Raw genomic sequence first — 17840 nt, 5'->3', positions numbered from 1 at the left:
TAAAAATTAAAATTTTAAATTTTCAATCAAATTTATTAACCCTTTCAAACACATTCCCTGACTCCCAAATCGCACAAGGTCCCGTCCCGCGTAACAGGGATTAACTTCCTTTACCGAAAAGGGACCACCGAACGAACGGCGTACTGATCTAGTAAAAGAGACCCTCGAGGTCTTTGACCAGATCCGGCCTTGCAGTTCGTTGGAGTCGAGAGCGTTAAGATTTTACGCGTTTCGACAAGGGTAAGTTCTGTCCTTTCGTTATCTCATTCTTTTTCCGAGTCTGGACGTAACAATACGTATCACCTGTAACATAAATTTTGTTGAACAAATATATCTGTGTGCGCAACATAACAAGCTATTTATTTACCATCTGATGAAAGGACAAAGGAAATAAATGAAAAAAGCAAAAAGATTGTTTTCTCCTTTTCTCAGAAAAATTTAAAGATATCCGTTATCTCAAAAATTAAATTACAGATCTCTTTATTTTTTTCCAGTGTGATTTCAAATTCTTCAGTGTTCAGGTACTTCAAACTAAAAACGGAAATAAACAAAAAGAATGTTTATATTTTCAGATTTTACCGATACAATTACGAGATTATGTTTTGTTGAACTGTAATTTGTAAGAATTATTTAGCTTATTCAGAAAATTTTTATAACAAGATTTATCATAATTAATTAATATGCCAAATTTTGTTTTTGTAGTTTTATATAAAGCGTCTACAAAATAAGGTATTTATATGCCAATTTGTCATCAAAATCTTCGCATTTTCAACCAATTAAAAGATTAATTTGATAAGGGAAGATCCATAATGATTAATATATGCGGATTTTGATAAATGTATCTCCCATGTTCAGTCGCTCTTATCATTATTTATTATTTTGTCTGGCCCACATATAATATAACGAAAAGTATAGCGGATACGTCTAGCAGCGCAGAGCGCGCGCTCATTCGCTGAGCGTTTTTAATTAATATTTTAATAATTATTGCAAAAATCGCAAAATGGTAGAGGACTTTTATGTTCAGTTTACCGCGCTCTACCTGCTCACGAGCGTTGGTCCGTTAGTTGCCGGCACTCTGTATATATGTTTCACTTTACTTACATACACTTTACTAACATATTATTAACATATTTACGAACAACAATCTTCATTTGAAAATGCGAATATGCATAATGTAGAATCTCTACACCATACACAGATCAATTTTGACTATGTTCTGATTTTAGTAATGCAATACGCTGTGCACTAATCAAAGAATATTTCACTAATACACCAATATTATAATAATATTTCACGAACACACAAATAAAAAAAAAACATTTCACTAATATTAGTATTGTATACGTATATCGGAACACTTTATAATACCTACTCTGATTTTCTCAAATATCGAATAACAACATCGACAACTTTTTACAAAAAACCATTTTTTTTATTTATTCTCCCTAAAATTTTGCCGCTGTAAGCGCGTATAGCGTTTATTAATCAATTCGATCCTCTATAATAATATTTGCAGTTTCTCGTTTCCTTTTTTTTTGTATATATAATATTCTGAAGAAGCATTCTCCATTTTTTACGGTTGTTACAAATCCATCTGACACATATATTGTGCATGCGTGTTAACTGCATTTTTCTTCTATATAGTAATCTGTGTAGTAATCATTAAATCACTTTGAAACGCACAAATGCCCGTACGAAAAGCCACTGATGAAACAATATTGTGTTCTCTTACTACTAAAGTTGAGGTTCAAATAAATTCCACCTTTTATGTAAAATATACGAAACCTGAATCTCCTCACCATGCTTATGGTCGAAAAAGAAGTGCTCTATTCACAATGTATAATTCAGCTCCAAGTGGTTGTCATGGTAATTACGCGTACTACATGTATTACTACTATTACATTCGAAAGAGTTTACAGACATATTAGCAAATGTAGTTGTTGAATCCTTCATGTTGTTCGGGCAAGCGCAAAATCAAAGATTTGTTATAATGGCGAAGAGCACAGTCTAATGATAATTGTCACTCAGTGAACATCAATGAATGTCAACAAAGGTAGAATATAATTTGAAAACATAGCAAAATTGCTTGCATTACAACATTCAAGAAATATAATCGCATTATGTTTAAAATATATATATATATATATATATATACGATATTAATATAAATATTAAAATCAAGTTCACTCTCTAAATAAATGATGCAAATTTTGCACTTTAGTTTAAATTATATAAGAAACAACAATTAATCCTAATTAAATAACTATACACATCATAAAAAAATTAATATAAAATCAAACAAAGTAAAAATGAGAAAATATTCTGATATACTGAATATAAATAGTCGAAAGGGAATAGTGCTAATAAGAGCCAAATGCAGTGAATAAATGCAGTTATATGTTACAAAATTTCTTTTTAATAATAATAATTTTATAATAATGACATTTTTACGACAAATATTATATAATAATATTTGCACATGTTTGACAGTTTTCTGTATTAAATAAATTAATAAATAAAATTAAATAAAGAGAGTAATTCTTCATACTCTTTTTATAATTTGTCGCAAAAAATTGTAAAGCTCGTAATTTTTTGCTGTCTATAGACCCCTGATAGAACTTGTTTCATGAAAGTTTGCGAGAATTAAAACTTTGTATAAGCCAGCAAAAAAAAGTTTACCTTCGACATTGAAATTTTATTCAATGCTTTTAGTGATAAAATTAGACGATGTATAAATAAAATGATTGAGTGTATAAATCGACTAATGCTTTCTTTCACGGCAAATAAATATAATTAAAATCAAAAATTTTAAAACTCTACGAAAAATATAAAATAATTAAAACTATTTTTGTCAGTATAATAATCACTATAAAATATATCTTAAAGAGAAATTTTGTTTTAAAACGAGAGATTTTTGAAACATTACTGTTAAAAACATTTCAAACATGTTCTAATAGAATAATATTTTTTACTTTGTCTATTATTTGCCAATTTTAATTTTTACTAAAGATAAAATTTTTTAAGAAAATATTTTAAAAAATTCTTAAATCTATAATATTTATGTTTAATCATTTATGTCAGTGTATAGCAAAATTAAAAGATTAATACAAATAAACTGAATGCTATATGATATATAGTTTCATCTTAACAGTGTCTATGATTTTATAGACATTTACAAAAAAACTACAAGAGAAAGTGTTATATATAAAATTGTACACATATAAGGTACAGCTAGGGGAGATTGCGTCATAAGAAAATTTGCGCACATTTAAATTTTAGTCGGGATAAGAGGTGTAGTAATGTGAATAAAATAATGAAGATATAACTCACAAAAGCTTCAATTAAATTTATGTGTTGATTCAAATAATTAACAGTGTATTAACGGCAATTTTTTGCTTGGGAAAATGAAAATAAGTGCTTGAATTTTCAAGAATATTTGTACACTTTTTTTTTATAAGAAATGTTTCATTTTATATTTATTTTTAAGATAATTGCAAATAAAGTAGTGTTTAAGTTAATTTTATTAGATTAGTATTCCATTGCATTTTTGTGAAAATTTTTATCGCCGATCATGTAAGTGCGTAATTTTTTCTACCCAATAAGGACAGTTTGTGCAAGAACTAAATAGAAGAATTTGCGCAGATATTTCATTTATTTCAATAAAAGGAGAGATTTAAATACTTCTTTTTTATTCAATTAATTTCAATTAAAATCAAACAACAAAAATAAAATATAAATAAATGGATAAATAAAAGGCAATAGGAGCGAGGAGATTTGATTGGAAATATAAGTTTTTTCTTTTTGCGTTTTATTCACACGATGCGTTCCAGAAATTCAAGTTCTAATTACATATAATTACACATTTTATTTTCATTGTCACGCTGAAGAGGATCCAAAAACATGGATCGAAACGCTCAATTTTTTGATTACAATTTCCGTTTTTTTAAATTCATCAACGTATTAATGTTAATATATTATGTGACATATTATCTAAACTAAAAAAAAGAAAAAACTTATTTTTCCAATCAAATCTCCTCGCTCCTATTGCCTTTTATTTATCCATTTATTTATATTTAATATTTAGGAGCTCATTCTTAAATTTTAAAAATAAAATATATTCTCTTATTTTTAATTTATAATAATAATAATTATCATAAATACTATTATTATTATTATTTTCATTATCATTTATTGTATTTGTAATAAAACAAATTCTAATAAATTTTAATGAAAATAAGTAATTTACATTTGATTTCAAAGCAAAAATATCTTTCCTTCCATGCGCAAACTGTGAAAACATTCTTAAAAAGACTACATTATTATATATAAAAACAAAAGGTGCCTAATATATTAACGAATATATTTGTAAACTTATTTAAAAAAATTAGTAAACATTCAATTTTTAATGATTTTTTTCTGAATTCTCCGCAATATCTCCTTAGCTTTACTTTATATACTGTCATATATACATTGGTATTCTATTGAGTTGCATTGTAAGAAAAAGAACGATAGCTTTAGCAAAATGAAACACTTATTGCAAACAGCATTATAATAGATTTTCTAAATGCGGTTTGTTAAAAATGCCTAAAAAGTCATTGATATTCTAATGAACAAATTGTGTTTAACAAAAATCTAATACAGTAATAAAAATATGAATAAAAAATCAAATATAGCCTTTAAAGTTTTGTGAATAAATTAACGATTCAACATATATAAATACAATTTACATATAAAAAATTACATTCTTAGATAAAAAAAAATTTTTTTTACAAATAATATTAAAATTTTTCTTTCTAAATTGTCATTATAAGCATATTTCTTCTAATATATAATTAATTTGTCAGATTTTAATTACGCTTTTACATTGAGCCGCCAATATATGCAGATATTAGGCATATGGCCTGATCCAAATGTACCTTCAAACGTCTTTCGGACAAAAATGGATGTCATACTTCCGACGTGTATTCTAAGTCTTTATATAATCATCCCTCAAATAATAAATATATTTTGTTCTTGGGGTAACGTGAGTCAAATTGTGGAATTATTTGTCGCCGCCAATTTCAGTTTGATGGCATTGTGCAAGATAATTATTACCAGATATCATGGCAACAGTAAGTGAAATTTGCAGCAATAAAAATAGCAAATATAGGTTTGTATTTTATCTTAAGTAATATGAATGTTAATTTATAATGTTAAATTATCCGTAAATTATTTAAGATTGTGTAATAAGTCTAAGATTACTATTGTATGTATAATAATTATTTTTATATAAAGATAACATGCTTTACATTTATATTAGTAATGATATAGCCATGTTTCATTTGAAAGAACTTCGAAAGTTATTAGCATCGATTATGACTGATTGGATGACTTCAAAGAGCGACTGGGAACGAAATACAATGTTAAAATTAGCAGAAAGTGGCAGAAGTTTATCGTTTGGATATTATATATTTGCAATAGGCACACTTCTATTTGGTATCTCTCTACGTACTGCGTTTTTTCTTAAAAACATTCACCAGCCTCGACGATATCTTATTTATCGGTTCGACTATATTCAAAAGAGTCCGAATTATGAAATCAGCTGGTTCCTTCAATTATTTGGCGGTACATACGCAACTATCAGCAACTATAGCATCGATAGTTTCATCTCGATACTCCTATTGCATATGTGCGGACAACTAATAAATTTACAATCCGCACTCAACAATTTGATCGAGAAATTAGACAACAAACCCATATCTTCTTCGAAATTTAAAAAAGGCATAGCTGCAATTATTGAACGACACGAACATCTAATAAGGTACGTTCAGCAACTTAAACGTATTATGTAATACTATAAAGTATTATATAATACGCTTCTTAGCTAAAAGAAGTGTATTATTTTACAATAAAAATATAATCAAATTCATATTTAATAAAAATATATATATACGAAAGAAATGCAATACATAATTTGCACACAATTTAATACAAATTTTGATTCTTTTTTTATAATACATTAAACACGTATTTTAATTAAATTTTCCTATTTTAATATTCATTAGAACTGAACAGCTTTCTTTCTTTTAACATCTCTTTTTTGTCCTTTTATTTGAATATTTTATTTGTATTTACGTACATACATATATATGTATACATCATTCTGATTATAACAAGTTTTATTTTACACATGCGTAAACTGACTGATAAATATAAAGTAATAGGAGATCGATGCAAAAGAAACAAGAATAGGAAGGTTTGACTTTATATCGTTAAGAGAATGGCGATAACAACTTGAGAGAAATTATAAATTTTAATATATATAACAACAAATATAAAATCAATTTTACTTTATATATTCAAAATTCTAAGTAATATTTTCTAAAGATTTCTACATTGTAAAATTCTCTACTAAGAGAATAATATTAATATCTAATGTATATAACGAATTTTAAAGGTGTACAAAGACGATCAACAATTGCTACAGCTCAGTATTATTTGTACACTTGCTAAGCGCTTCGTTTCAAATATGTCTTTTAACTTTTCAGATTTTCACGGTAAGTGGAACAATTGGTGTATATAATCTCTATATTATTATTATTTTGCAAAAGAATAAAATATATATACATATGTGAAATTTAACAAAAAAATATTTTTGTGAATATAACGTTATAATACATCGCATTAAAGTTATATGACATGTGCTGTCTCATGTAATTTTTACTAAAGTATTATTTTCAGATGCTAACAGATAATTTGAACGTTCCTGTTATCAGAATATTATTTTTCACATTTTATAGTTTCCTTGTGTTGATGCAATTGTATATTTATTGTTACACTGCTGAAAGACTCTTAATGGAGGTAAGCAAATTTTATATTGTACATTAACGCTACTTATATAAAACAAAAATGTAATTTTTTAGAGCACCAATATGGTATACAGAGTGTACGAATGTAAATGGTACAATATATCAGTGAAAGATGCGAAAGACTTGATGATTATTGTATATCGATCTAGGATTCCGCTTAAATTATCAGCTGGAAAATTTGGAAATTTTTCGTTAGAATTATTCGCAATCGTAAGATATATGTATAAAAAGATTATATTGCTTCATTTATGCAAATGTTATGTTGTACAAAAATATTAATTTATTTACTTTGCAAATATTTCGTTTTATTTTTGTTTTATACATTATGTATTATATGTTATGTATTGATATATTTCTCTTTTTGCATGTGTTATATAAAATAATTCATCATTATCATTTGAAAATAAAATTCAACCCTTTTTAGGCGATAAAAACATCAATGGGATATCTATCTGCGTTATTAACAATAAGAGAATAAAGAACAATATATTTATTATTAGTTCTAAAATGTCTGACTGTATCGATTTTCAAATAATGCAAAAAACAAAGTTTATGCACGGCCTGTAATATCACTTTTATTGAATAAATATACACTTGCATGGAACCAATAGCTAATTTGTTTCTATTAACTAACATATTATGAAAAATTGAATAAACGTGATTATAAATTATGTAAATTTAAAATAATAAAAGTTATTCAATTTTAATGTATTATTTGATGTAAACATTTAATCCGAGTTTTTACATTTACAAGGCAATTTCCACCCAATTAATATAAACTTTGTTTAACGTTATACATTCAAAAGTGTATATCTTTTGCTCTTTCAGTAACAACAATCCAATAATTGATGATGTTGATATCGATTATTGTCAATTATCGATAAATATCAATTCTTCACAATAATCTTATATTTTTTATTTTATGTGTTACTTGTTGAGCGATTAAATACTAATAATTTCGTATAATAATCTAATAATTGCATTATCAGATCACACAAATTAAATACTTTGAACAGATGCAATAAGTTTTGGATAAACATATTGATATTCAAAAGTGTCGCCAAACTGTTTTATAATGTAGCAACTTTCCCTGACTTTATAGTCTTTTACGCAGCATAGCATTACTTTCTGCATACGTGATCCTGTGGTGAAAAAATGAGGAAAAGTTGACGGCAAAAATGTTACTTTAATTGTTGTACCGTCGACATCTGTTAAATATCGATATATATTTGTTGATCAATACATGTACAATAAAGATGTTATGCCTATGTACTCGTGTAAAGGTAAGATGTATAAATATATTTGTTTTGATAATATAATTAACATGTTATGATTTCTCGTTTCTCCAAAAATTAATTGTAAGAAATGAAATGTAATACTCGTATCTTTCTTTACAATATTTTGCAATTAATTAATGAAAAAAAAAAAAGATGTCAAATATTTTGATAATTTGTTGCATTTTTTTAATGATAAATAAATTAACAAGAAAATATATTTACTATAAAAAATAAATAGATATAATGCTAATATAATATAATATCTATATCATTCTAATATAGTACAATATATTATCTATAATATATCTGATACAGATAAAATTTTTTAAAACTAAATGAATTAGAATAGATAAATAAAATAGATAAATTTAAATAAATTATATATAAATAATATTAGGTTATATATAAATTAGCCCCTTGTACCCAATGAGCCCGACATTATTCAACATTTACATGGCGGATTTGGAAGAGGAGATGAAAAAAGGGCAGATGGGGCGGGGGGGGGGGGGTGATGGTGGGAGGAAGAAAGACATGGACGATATTATATGCGGACGATGTTGTTTTGTTAACGGAAAGAAAAGAGGAATTGAAGAGTATGCTTAGAAGGTTCAAAAATTTCTAGAGAAAAGAGAGCTAAAGTTGAACCCGGGATGAGGATTATTAGAAAGATAGTAGAAAAAAGGAAAGAGGAGGAAGAAGAGGATGTGGACAAAAAGAACAAAACGATAGGTTAATAGTATTTTAGGAGGGAAGGCATGCGGTACAAAAAAAAAGGAAAAAGGATGTAAAGGAGAAGGGACAAACAGACAGACAGAAAGAAAAGAAGAACTAGGTATATAGATTTAAACGCTATAAACGCTATTAAAAACTGTGAAAAATAGATAGTAGTGGATTTTTGTTTTTTTTGTTGATAATATTTTAGTTATCATAGTTTATCTTTGTTCAGTTTATCATTCTATTATATTGTTTTATTATGTTTTATGTTTTATTATGATAATGTATTGTACATGATTAATTGCGATTAATTGTGATTATATAAACCAGAAGTTTATCTTAAGTCGAAAGGCAAGGATTAAATAAACTAATTAATTAACTAACTATATATATTAGCCCATTAAATTTTGTTTCATATAGACAATGGCATTATGTAATGGAAAATATACGAAACGAAGTACGTAAATACCATTCCTCTAGTAATATTACAAATGTTCAAAGTGTTAATTAACACAAAAAATTATTGTCACGATTGTATTAATTGTTTGTATTAATCAAACAATTCAAATTGTAAAACAAATAATAAATAGAGCACATTGTACAATTTTCATAACTTCAAAGTAGCGTCCGTGTTGATACAATGTAATTGTATTAGACTGACTACATTTTTTCTAATTAAAAATATGATTTAAAAAAACCGTAACTCTAATATAACAACTACAACAATGAAAAATATTTAAACTTAAAATAATGCACAGTTTTTAAGTAGTAGTCATTTGAATGAATGCTGCTCATTAGCATTCACAAATGTCTGAAATAACAATAAAAATACCATTAAAGTGCCTATTTATTGCGTATTTCGTTATTAAAACTTAAAAAAACATGTAAACATAATTTGATGCAAATGCAGCTTTTCCTCTTAGTGCAAAATAATGTACCTTTTGTCAGAACAACACTGCCACAAAATTAAATAATAATACTACATGTATTTATTAAATTTTATTAGCTGTAACATAATATAATATACAATTTGTATAATTCTAATTTATCCATTATTTTTAGTATTATTAAAGATATAATAAACACCATATACACAATATGATACATATTACAAAAATAAATTTAAAATATCTAAAAAATGTATATTTTTCACTTTACTATAAAATTTTTATTTAGAATACGAAAACATATAAATATATACTATATATAATTTTCTATATCATACACAACTCAACTCTATTTTCCGAACTTTTAGTACCGCAATACATTATGCACTAATAAAAAAATATTCCACTGACACACCACAATATCACAAAATAATCTTTCACGAGCACATCAAAGAAGAACATTTCACTAATATTGACAATATGTCGAATATATATATCGGAACATTTTGTAACACTCCATGCTCTGATTTTTTCAAGTGTCGAATAACAACATCGACAATTATTAGAAAAACTATCTTTTTATATAATTTATTCTTTCTTTCTTAAATTTTTGCCGTTGCAGGTACATCCATATAGCATTATTTAATAAATTCGAATCATTATCATAATATTTGCAGTCCCCCTTTTTCCTTTTTTTATATTTACAAAATTCTCATAGGAAGGAATACTCTCCTTTTTTATTCTTATGAATGCATCTGATATATACACAATATGTATATGTATGTGTCAATTTTTCTAAATCTTTTATTTCTTCATAATAATCATTATTTAATCATTAAGCCACTTTGAAATGCACAATTGCCCGTACAAGGAGTCACTGGTAAAACAATGTTGTGTTCTGTTTCTGGAATTGAGTTTCAAATAAATCCCACGTTTCTTATGTTTCTTTATACAAAACCTGAATCCACTCACCTTGCTTAGCCGAAAAGCAAGTGCTGTATTCACAATATACGATTCAGCATATTGTGGTTGTCATGGTAATTACGCGTACACATATTACTGTTATTCGAAAGGGTTTATAGACATATTGGCAAATGGTAGTTGCTGAATCCTTCATGTACTGGGCAAGCGCAAAATCAAAGCGGTTTGCTATAATGGCGAAAAAGTTACAGTGCAACCGTAATTCTCACTCAGTGAACATCAATGAATGTCAATAAAGGTAAAATATATTTTGGAAATATAGTAAAATTGTTGCATTACAATATTCTTCAAGAAAATATAATCGCATTATATATATATGCGAAATATGGTTGCATGTAAAATAAAGTTTATCAAAATCAAATTCTTTCTCTGAATAAGTGAACAAAATTTTGCATTTTAGTTTAAATTGTATAAAAAACTCAACAATGATTACTAAACTACTATCTATATAATACAAAAATTAATATAAAAAATTCTTTTATTAGTTTAATGTATATTATACTGTCTTATATTTTATATTTTATTGTTTACTTTTACGTAATATATATTTACTTTTTAGTAATATTAAAAAATATATTTTTTCGGTTAAAAAATTTTTTCTTATTCAATACATGATACTTAATGCATTATTTATTAAACATTCATTAAATAAGAAATATTTTGTATACGATAAATATTATATTGTGTATAATTGTGCTTATGCACCTGTTTAACAGTTCTGTATATTAAATGAAAAGAGTAATTTACTCATAATAATTTGTCAAAAAAGATTGCAAAACTTGTAATTCTTTGCAAGCAATCTATAGACCATCGATAGAACTTCATGTTTCACAAGTTTGCCAGAGTGAATATTAAGTTTTGTATGTCAGCAAAAAAATATTTCCTTCCAACGTTCAGATTGAATCAAAGTGTTTTAGTGGTAAGATTGGATAGATATATAAGTAAATAAAATAATTAGAAAATTTCGCGAGCTATTCAGAATCAGATGCAAGTAATAATAATGTGTCACTTTCATAGAAAATTAATTTTTGATGAATAAAACTGTTTAATGTGCACGGGACATAAATGTTTTTTGGTTATATCATGTATAAATAAATCTTAATTCGAGATTTTAATAATCTTTTCTTTACTCTTCTGAAGAGATAGACGAAAAAAAGGAAAGTCCCAGAATCGAGAAAAGAACAATTGATTAATTTTAAGGAAAAAATTAATTTTCTATGAAACTGACGCACTATCATGCTAACTCAGAATAGTCTCTAAAATTTCGAATTATATTTTTACATCTAGAGTCTTAATAATTGATTTATATGAATATAAATCGACTAATGTTATTCTCGTAGAAAATAAATTATTATCAAAAAACTTTAAAACCTTTAGCAAACTAAAAAAATAATTACAATAATTTTTTAAATAATTACAATAATTTTTGAATGAGTAATAAAATCTTGCAAAAAGAAATTTTATAAAGACAGAAAAAGTACATTATTGCTGAAAACATTTTCAATTTTGTCCTAACAGATTATGTTTTTAATTATTTTTTTATTATTTTTATTATTCTATTATTTTTTTTACGTTGTCTATTATTTATCAATACTTTAATATTCGATCCTCAAATATAAACTTTTTAGAGAAAAAATTCTTTAATCTGCAACCATTTATGTTAATCACATTTTATAATAAATAAATAATAAATTTAAAAAATTAATACAAATAAACTGATTGCTATAACAAACAATTTCATTTTAATAATGTCGATTAATAGACATTTATAATAAACTACAAGAAAAATATTGTATATAAAATTGCATAAAACTAAATAAAATATAAAATTAGATATAATATGTACATGTATATATACTGTGACGTATACATATACATATATATATATATACACTATTAATTTGCACACACGAGAAGAATGATTGTTTCAATAATATGGAGCATTATTTAATATAACATATTTCCAATATTGTAAACGAGTTTATAAATACAGTTTATTAAAAATGCCTAAAGTCGTCGATATTGTAATGTAATAAACAATTATATATAACTATAAAATATATTATACAGCTATAAAAAATCAAATAGCTCTTTATCTCTTGAAAATTTGTCAAAATAATAAATTAACGATTACATTAAATACACTTTACATATAAAAATAACATATTAAAAAAATTGTGAAAATAATATTAAAATATTTTTTTCTATATTATATATATATATATATATATATATATATATATATATCATTATAAGCAATAATGTTTGTTTCAAAATATAAATAATTTATCAGATTTGAGTTACACATTTAACTTGAGTCGCCTATGTATGCGGATATTAGGCATATGGCCCGATCCAAATGTCCCTTTGAAAGTTTTTCGTCGACCAAAAATAGGATTCATGCTTATTACGTTCATTATGAGTCTTTATGTATTCACCCCGCAAATAATAAATGTGATTCGTGCTTGGGGTAATATAAATCGAATGATGGAATTCTTTGTCGCCATCAATTTCTTCTTCATGGCATTGTGCAAGTTGATTTTTACCAGATATCACGGCGAAAGTAAGTTATTATTTTGCAGCAATAAAAATCACAAATAGATTTATATTTGTCATAAGCAAATATAAATGTTAATATTGCATTTTCCTTATTAAAGTTTAAGATTGCTATTGTCCAATAATTCTTATTACAAAGATAAATTGCTTTATATTTATACTAATAACAATATATCTATGTTTAATTTGAAAGAACTTCGAAAGTTAATAGCATCGATTATGACTGATTGGACGACTTCGAACAACGATTGGGAACGAAATACAATGTTGAAGCTAGCAAGAACTGGTAGAATGTTGACTTTTGGATATTTCGCAGCTGCAATAGGCACAATCATATCTGCTTATTATGTACGCCTTGTGCGCGTCTTTCAAAATATTCACCAGCCTCGACGATACCTTGTCTACCGGTTTGATTACATTCAAAAGAGTCCGAATTATGAAATTACGTGTTGTCTTCAAATGCTTGGCAGCACGTGCGCAATTCTCGGCAATTATAGCGCCGATAGTTTCATTTCGATACTCGTGCTGCACATGTGCGCGCAACTAATAAACCTACGAACCACACTTAACAATTTAATTGATGAATTTGATAATAAATCTATATCTTCCTTGAAATTTAGAAAAGGCTTAACTGCAATCGTTATGAGACACAAACATATAATCAGGTACGCCTGGGAATTTTCAGTATGTAGTATTTTAAAGTATTTTTAGTTAAAAAGAAGCATATTATTTTCTGATAATTGCACGTCATTTATATTTAATAAGAAAATATATAGTGTTGAATTTTGTTTTCACGAATGCAACACACAATTTGCGCATAATATAGTGCAAATTTTAATTTTTTTTAAATATTAAACCCGCGCCATTAAATTACAATTAAATTTTCGTATTTTGATATTCAGAACTGGATTTTCTCTCCTTTTCTTAACATCTCTTTTTTTATCCTTTCACTTGAATGTTTTATTTGGCATAAATATACACACACATATATACATATATTAAAGATATCGTTCTGCTCATGAGCATAATAATAAATCTGATCATGCGCAGAACAACAGTTTCATGTTACGCATGTGTATACCGAGTGATAAATGTGAATAGGAAATAAGTTAAAAATATGAAGAATTTGCAAAAGAAACAAGTTAAGAATAAAAAGATATGACTTTATATGAAAAAAAGAATAGCGCTAACAACTTGAGAAACATAAAATTTAATATATATAACAACAAATATAAAGTCAATTTTATTTGATAAATTCAAAATTCTAAGTATAATTTTTTTAAATTTCTACATTGTAAATTCTCTAATAAGGCGATAATATTGATATGTAATGTACGAATTTTGAAGGTGTACACAGACGATCAACGATTGCTATAGCTCAGTATTATTTGTACACATGCTAGGCGCTTCTTTTCAATTCTGTCTTATAACCTTTCAGATTTTCACGGTAAGTGGGACAATTTGTGTGAGTATAATCTCTATATTGTTTTGCAAAAAATTAAGTATACTTATGTAAAATTTAATAAAAAATATTATTTTTCTGAATATATAATGTTATAATAATGTTTTTACTAAAGTATTATTTTCAGATGCTAACAGATAATTTGGACTTTTCTCTTATCAGAGTAACTTTTCTCACGTTTTTCACCTTCTTCGTGTTGACGCAATTATTTGTTTATTGTTACGCTGCTGAAAGACTCTTAACAGAGGTAAACCAGTTATGTAATACTAACGCTACTTATGAAAGACGAAAATGTAATTTTTTTAGAGTACCAATATGGCATACGGAGTGTACGAATGCAAATGGTACGATATACCAGCGAAAAATGCAAAAGACTTGATGCTTATCGTATATCGATCTACGACTCCGCTTAAATTGTCAGCTGGAAAGTTTGGAAATTTTTCGTTAGAATTATTCGCAATTGTAAGATATATATCTAAAAAAAAATATATTGCTTAATACATGCAATTATTGTACAAAGATATTAATTTCTTTACTTTACTAATTATTTACTTTGTAAATATTTAATTTTTTTTTATATTATATATTATGTAATTTTATTTTTATTTTATTTTATGTATTATATATTACATATTATATTATATATTATGTATTATATTTATATTATATATATTATATTTATATTATATATATAATGTATTATATTTACATAATATGTATTATATTTCTCTTTTGCATTTGTTATATACAATGATCCATTATTATCATTCGTGAAAATAAAATTTAACACTTTATCTATAATTTCTATTCTATTTAGGCGATAAAAACGTCAATGGGATATCTGTCTGCGTTACTAACAATAAGAGAATAAAGGAAAATATAATCAAATTAGTTCTGTAATATCTGATTGTATTAATTTTCGCATAATGCAATGAACAAAGTTCATTCACTACCTGTAACATCACTTTTATTGAATAAATATACACTTGTGTGCAACCAATGAAGTTATTAATTTGTTTTTGTTCACTAGCATATCATGAAAAATTAAATGAACATGAGTAAAATAATATAAGTTATGTAAATTTTAATAGAAATTTTAATAGAAATTATTCAATAGTGCGAATGTAAGACTCTTAACGTTTACAAACAAGCAACTAGAAACTTGGTGAATAAGAGCCAAACACGGATATTAATGCATCGATGTCGCAGAAAATAATTTTTCTGCAAAATTGATAAGTGTATAAGACACATATTTTTCTTGGTGTATTTTATCAAAATGTTTAATTCTCATTTTTGAAAATTTTATAAACCCTTCCTTACTCCCCTAAAGAGACGTAGGCGAGAAAAATATCGGGGTGAAAGAAATTATTCAATTTTAACATATTATTTGTGTAAACGTTTAACCCAAGCTTTTACATTTACAGAGACATTTCTACTTCATTAATATAAACTTTATCGAACGTTACACGTTTGAAAGTATATCTTTTGAATCGTTCAATAACTTGTAAATAACAATCCAATAATCGATCATCAATCATGTAGCTATCGATTATTATCAACTATCAATAAATATCAATTCCTCACAATTATAATCTCATATTTTTTATCTTATGTATATCTGTTGAGCGATTAAATACTAATTCTTTTTTATGCATTAAATGCATTGGCAGATTATAAACTTTGAATAGATTGTAATTAGTTTTTGATGAATATATTGATCGATATTCAAAAGAGTTGCAAACTGTTCTATGATGTAGCAATTTTCTCTAATTTGATTTTATAGTTTTTTGTGTACGCAGCATAGCATTACTTTCCACATGCGTAATCTTGAAAAGGAAGGAATAAGAAAAAGTTAAGAGCAAAAATGTTACGTCATTGTTGCGCCGTCGACATCCCTTAAATATCGATAAATGTTGATCGAAGTACGTGTAGCGAAGATGTTATACTTATGTGATCATGTAAGTAAGATATATAAATATTATTTTGATAATATATAATTTACGCATTATGACTTCTCGTTTCTCCAAAAACGTACTAAGAATCATTAACCCGGTAAAAAATTTGTTATGTATAATCATATATGATATATGACATATAAAATTATATAGAAATATATAAAATTTTGTATAAGTTATGTATAATTATATATCATAATATATGACTTATTATATAATTATATATAATTTTATATTAATGTTGGCTAGATGTCAGTCAACGATAATACAAAATTATGCATACTATACATAACTATACAATAACTTATACAGAATTTTATATATTTCTATATATTTTTATATTGTTATATATAATTATATATGAGAAATTTTTTACCGGGAAAGATATTAAATATAATGTTTTATAAATCTCTCTTTGCATTATTTTACAATTAATTTAAAAAATAGATGTCAAATAACTTTGATAATTTGTTGCAATTTTTAATGATGAATGTAATAAAAAAACATATTTACTATAGAAAATAAATAGATATAATGCTAATATAATATCTCTATAATTCTAATTTAATATATTATCTATAGTATAATATCTCTGACATATATAAAATTTTTTAAAACTAACAAAGAAAGATATAGAAGTGTCCCTCTTCGATTTTAATGCGCTTTGAATATGTTGTAGTCTAGGTCAAAATAGGAGACACTTCTATACTTTTCCTTGTAAGTCAGATTAGATAAATTTGAATAAATTAAATAATGATAGATTATATATTTACACAAAATGTTTTTAAAATAATAAAAATTAATAATTAATCTTATTTCTTGATTTAGTAAAAGAAAATATTATGTATATGTTGTTCGGACATATTCATAATATTTTAATACGTATAATATATACTTCTCTTAATGTGTGTAATCTCCTCAAAGAGCATGCGTTGTCAAGATTCACATGCGCCTTGAGACTCTTTCATTTACTTTGCGAAAACTTCAAGAAATGTCGATCTAAGTCAGTTTCAATTTGTTCTTTAAATCTTTCTCTAAAAATTATTAAATTCTTTTTATAAATAAAATACTGTCATTACAATACTTCGTTATTTTGTAGTCAATGATCAGAGAAATAAATAAATTCCTCATCTTTTAAATTTTACTGTTGATATTCGTAA

At 25.5% G+C, this 17840-nt stretch overlaps 3 protein-coding genes across 4 annotated transcripts in view; 2 read left to right on the top strand and 1 right to left on the bottom strand.

The window, feature by feature from the left end:
- The window catches only part of LOC140668636 (uncharacterized), a 123776-nt gene that overhangs the window by 99582 nt on the left and 6354 nt on the right, over positions 1–17840 (bottom strand). The window lies entirely within an intron of this gene.
- Positions 2001–7404, top strand: LOC140668698 (odorant receptor 4-like). Its single transcript, XM_072897945.1, has 7 exons — positions 2001–2053; positions 4845–5111; positions 5329–5800; positions 6437–6536; positions 6721–6840; positions 6903–7058; positions 7273–7404. The coding sequence occupies exons 1-7, from the start codon at positions 2038–2040 to the stop codon at positions 7324–7326; spliced, it is 1185 nt and encodes a 394-aa protein (XP_072754046.1). The 5' UTR covers positions 2001–2037; the 3' UTR covers positions 7327–7404.
- Positions 10892–15710, top strand: LOC140668697 (odorant receptor 4-like). 2 transcript variants are annotated; one of them, XM_072897943.1, is made up of 7 exons: positions 10892–10945; positions 13001–13270; positions 13457–13928; positions 14611–14710; positions 14853–14972; positions 15032–15187; positions 15543–15710. In XM_072897943.1, the coding sequence occupies exons 1-7, from the start codon at positions 10930–10932 to the stop codon at positions 15594–15596; spliced, it is 1188 nt and encodes a 395-aa protein (XP_072754044.1). In that variant the 5' UTR covers positions 10892–10929; the 3' UTR covers positions 15597–15710. The 2 variants fall into 2 exon arrangements, with proteins under 2 accessions (XP_072754044.1, XP_072754045.1); XM_072897944.1 differs by having other exon boundaries at positions 10905–10945; positions 13049–13270.

This window comes from Anoplolepis gracilipes, chromosome 8 (assembly GCF_047496725.1).
Source record: "Anoplolepis gracilipes chromosome 8, ASM4749672v1, whole genome shotgun sequence".
Lineage (NCBI taxonomy): Eukaryota > Metazoa > Arthropoda > Insecta > Hymenoptera > Formicidae > Anoplolepis > Anoplolepis gracilipes.
This window is presented reverse-complemented; position numbering and strand designations above follow the sequence as displayed.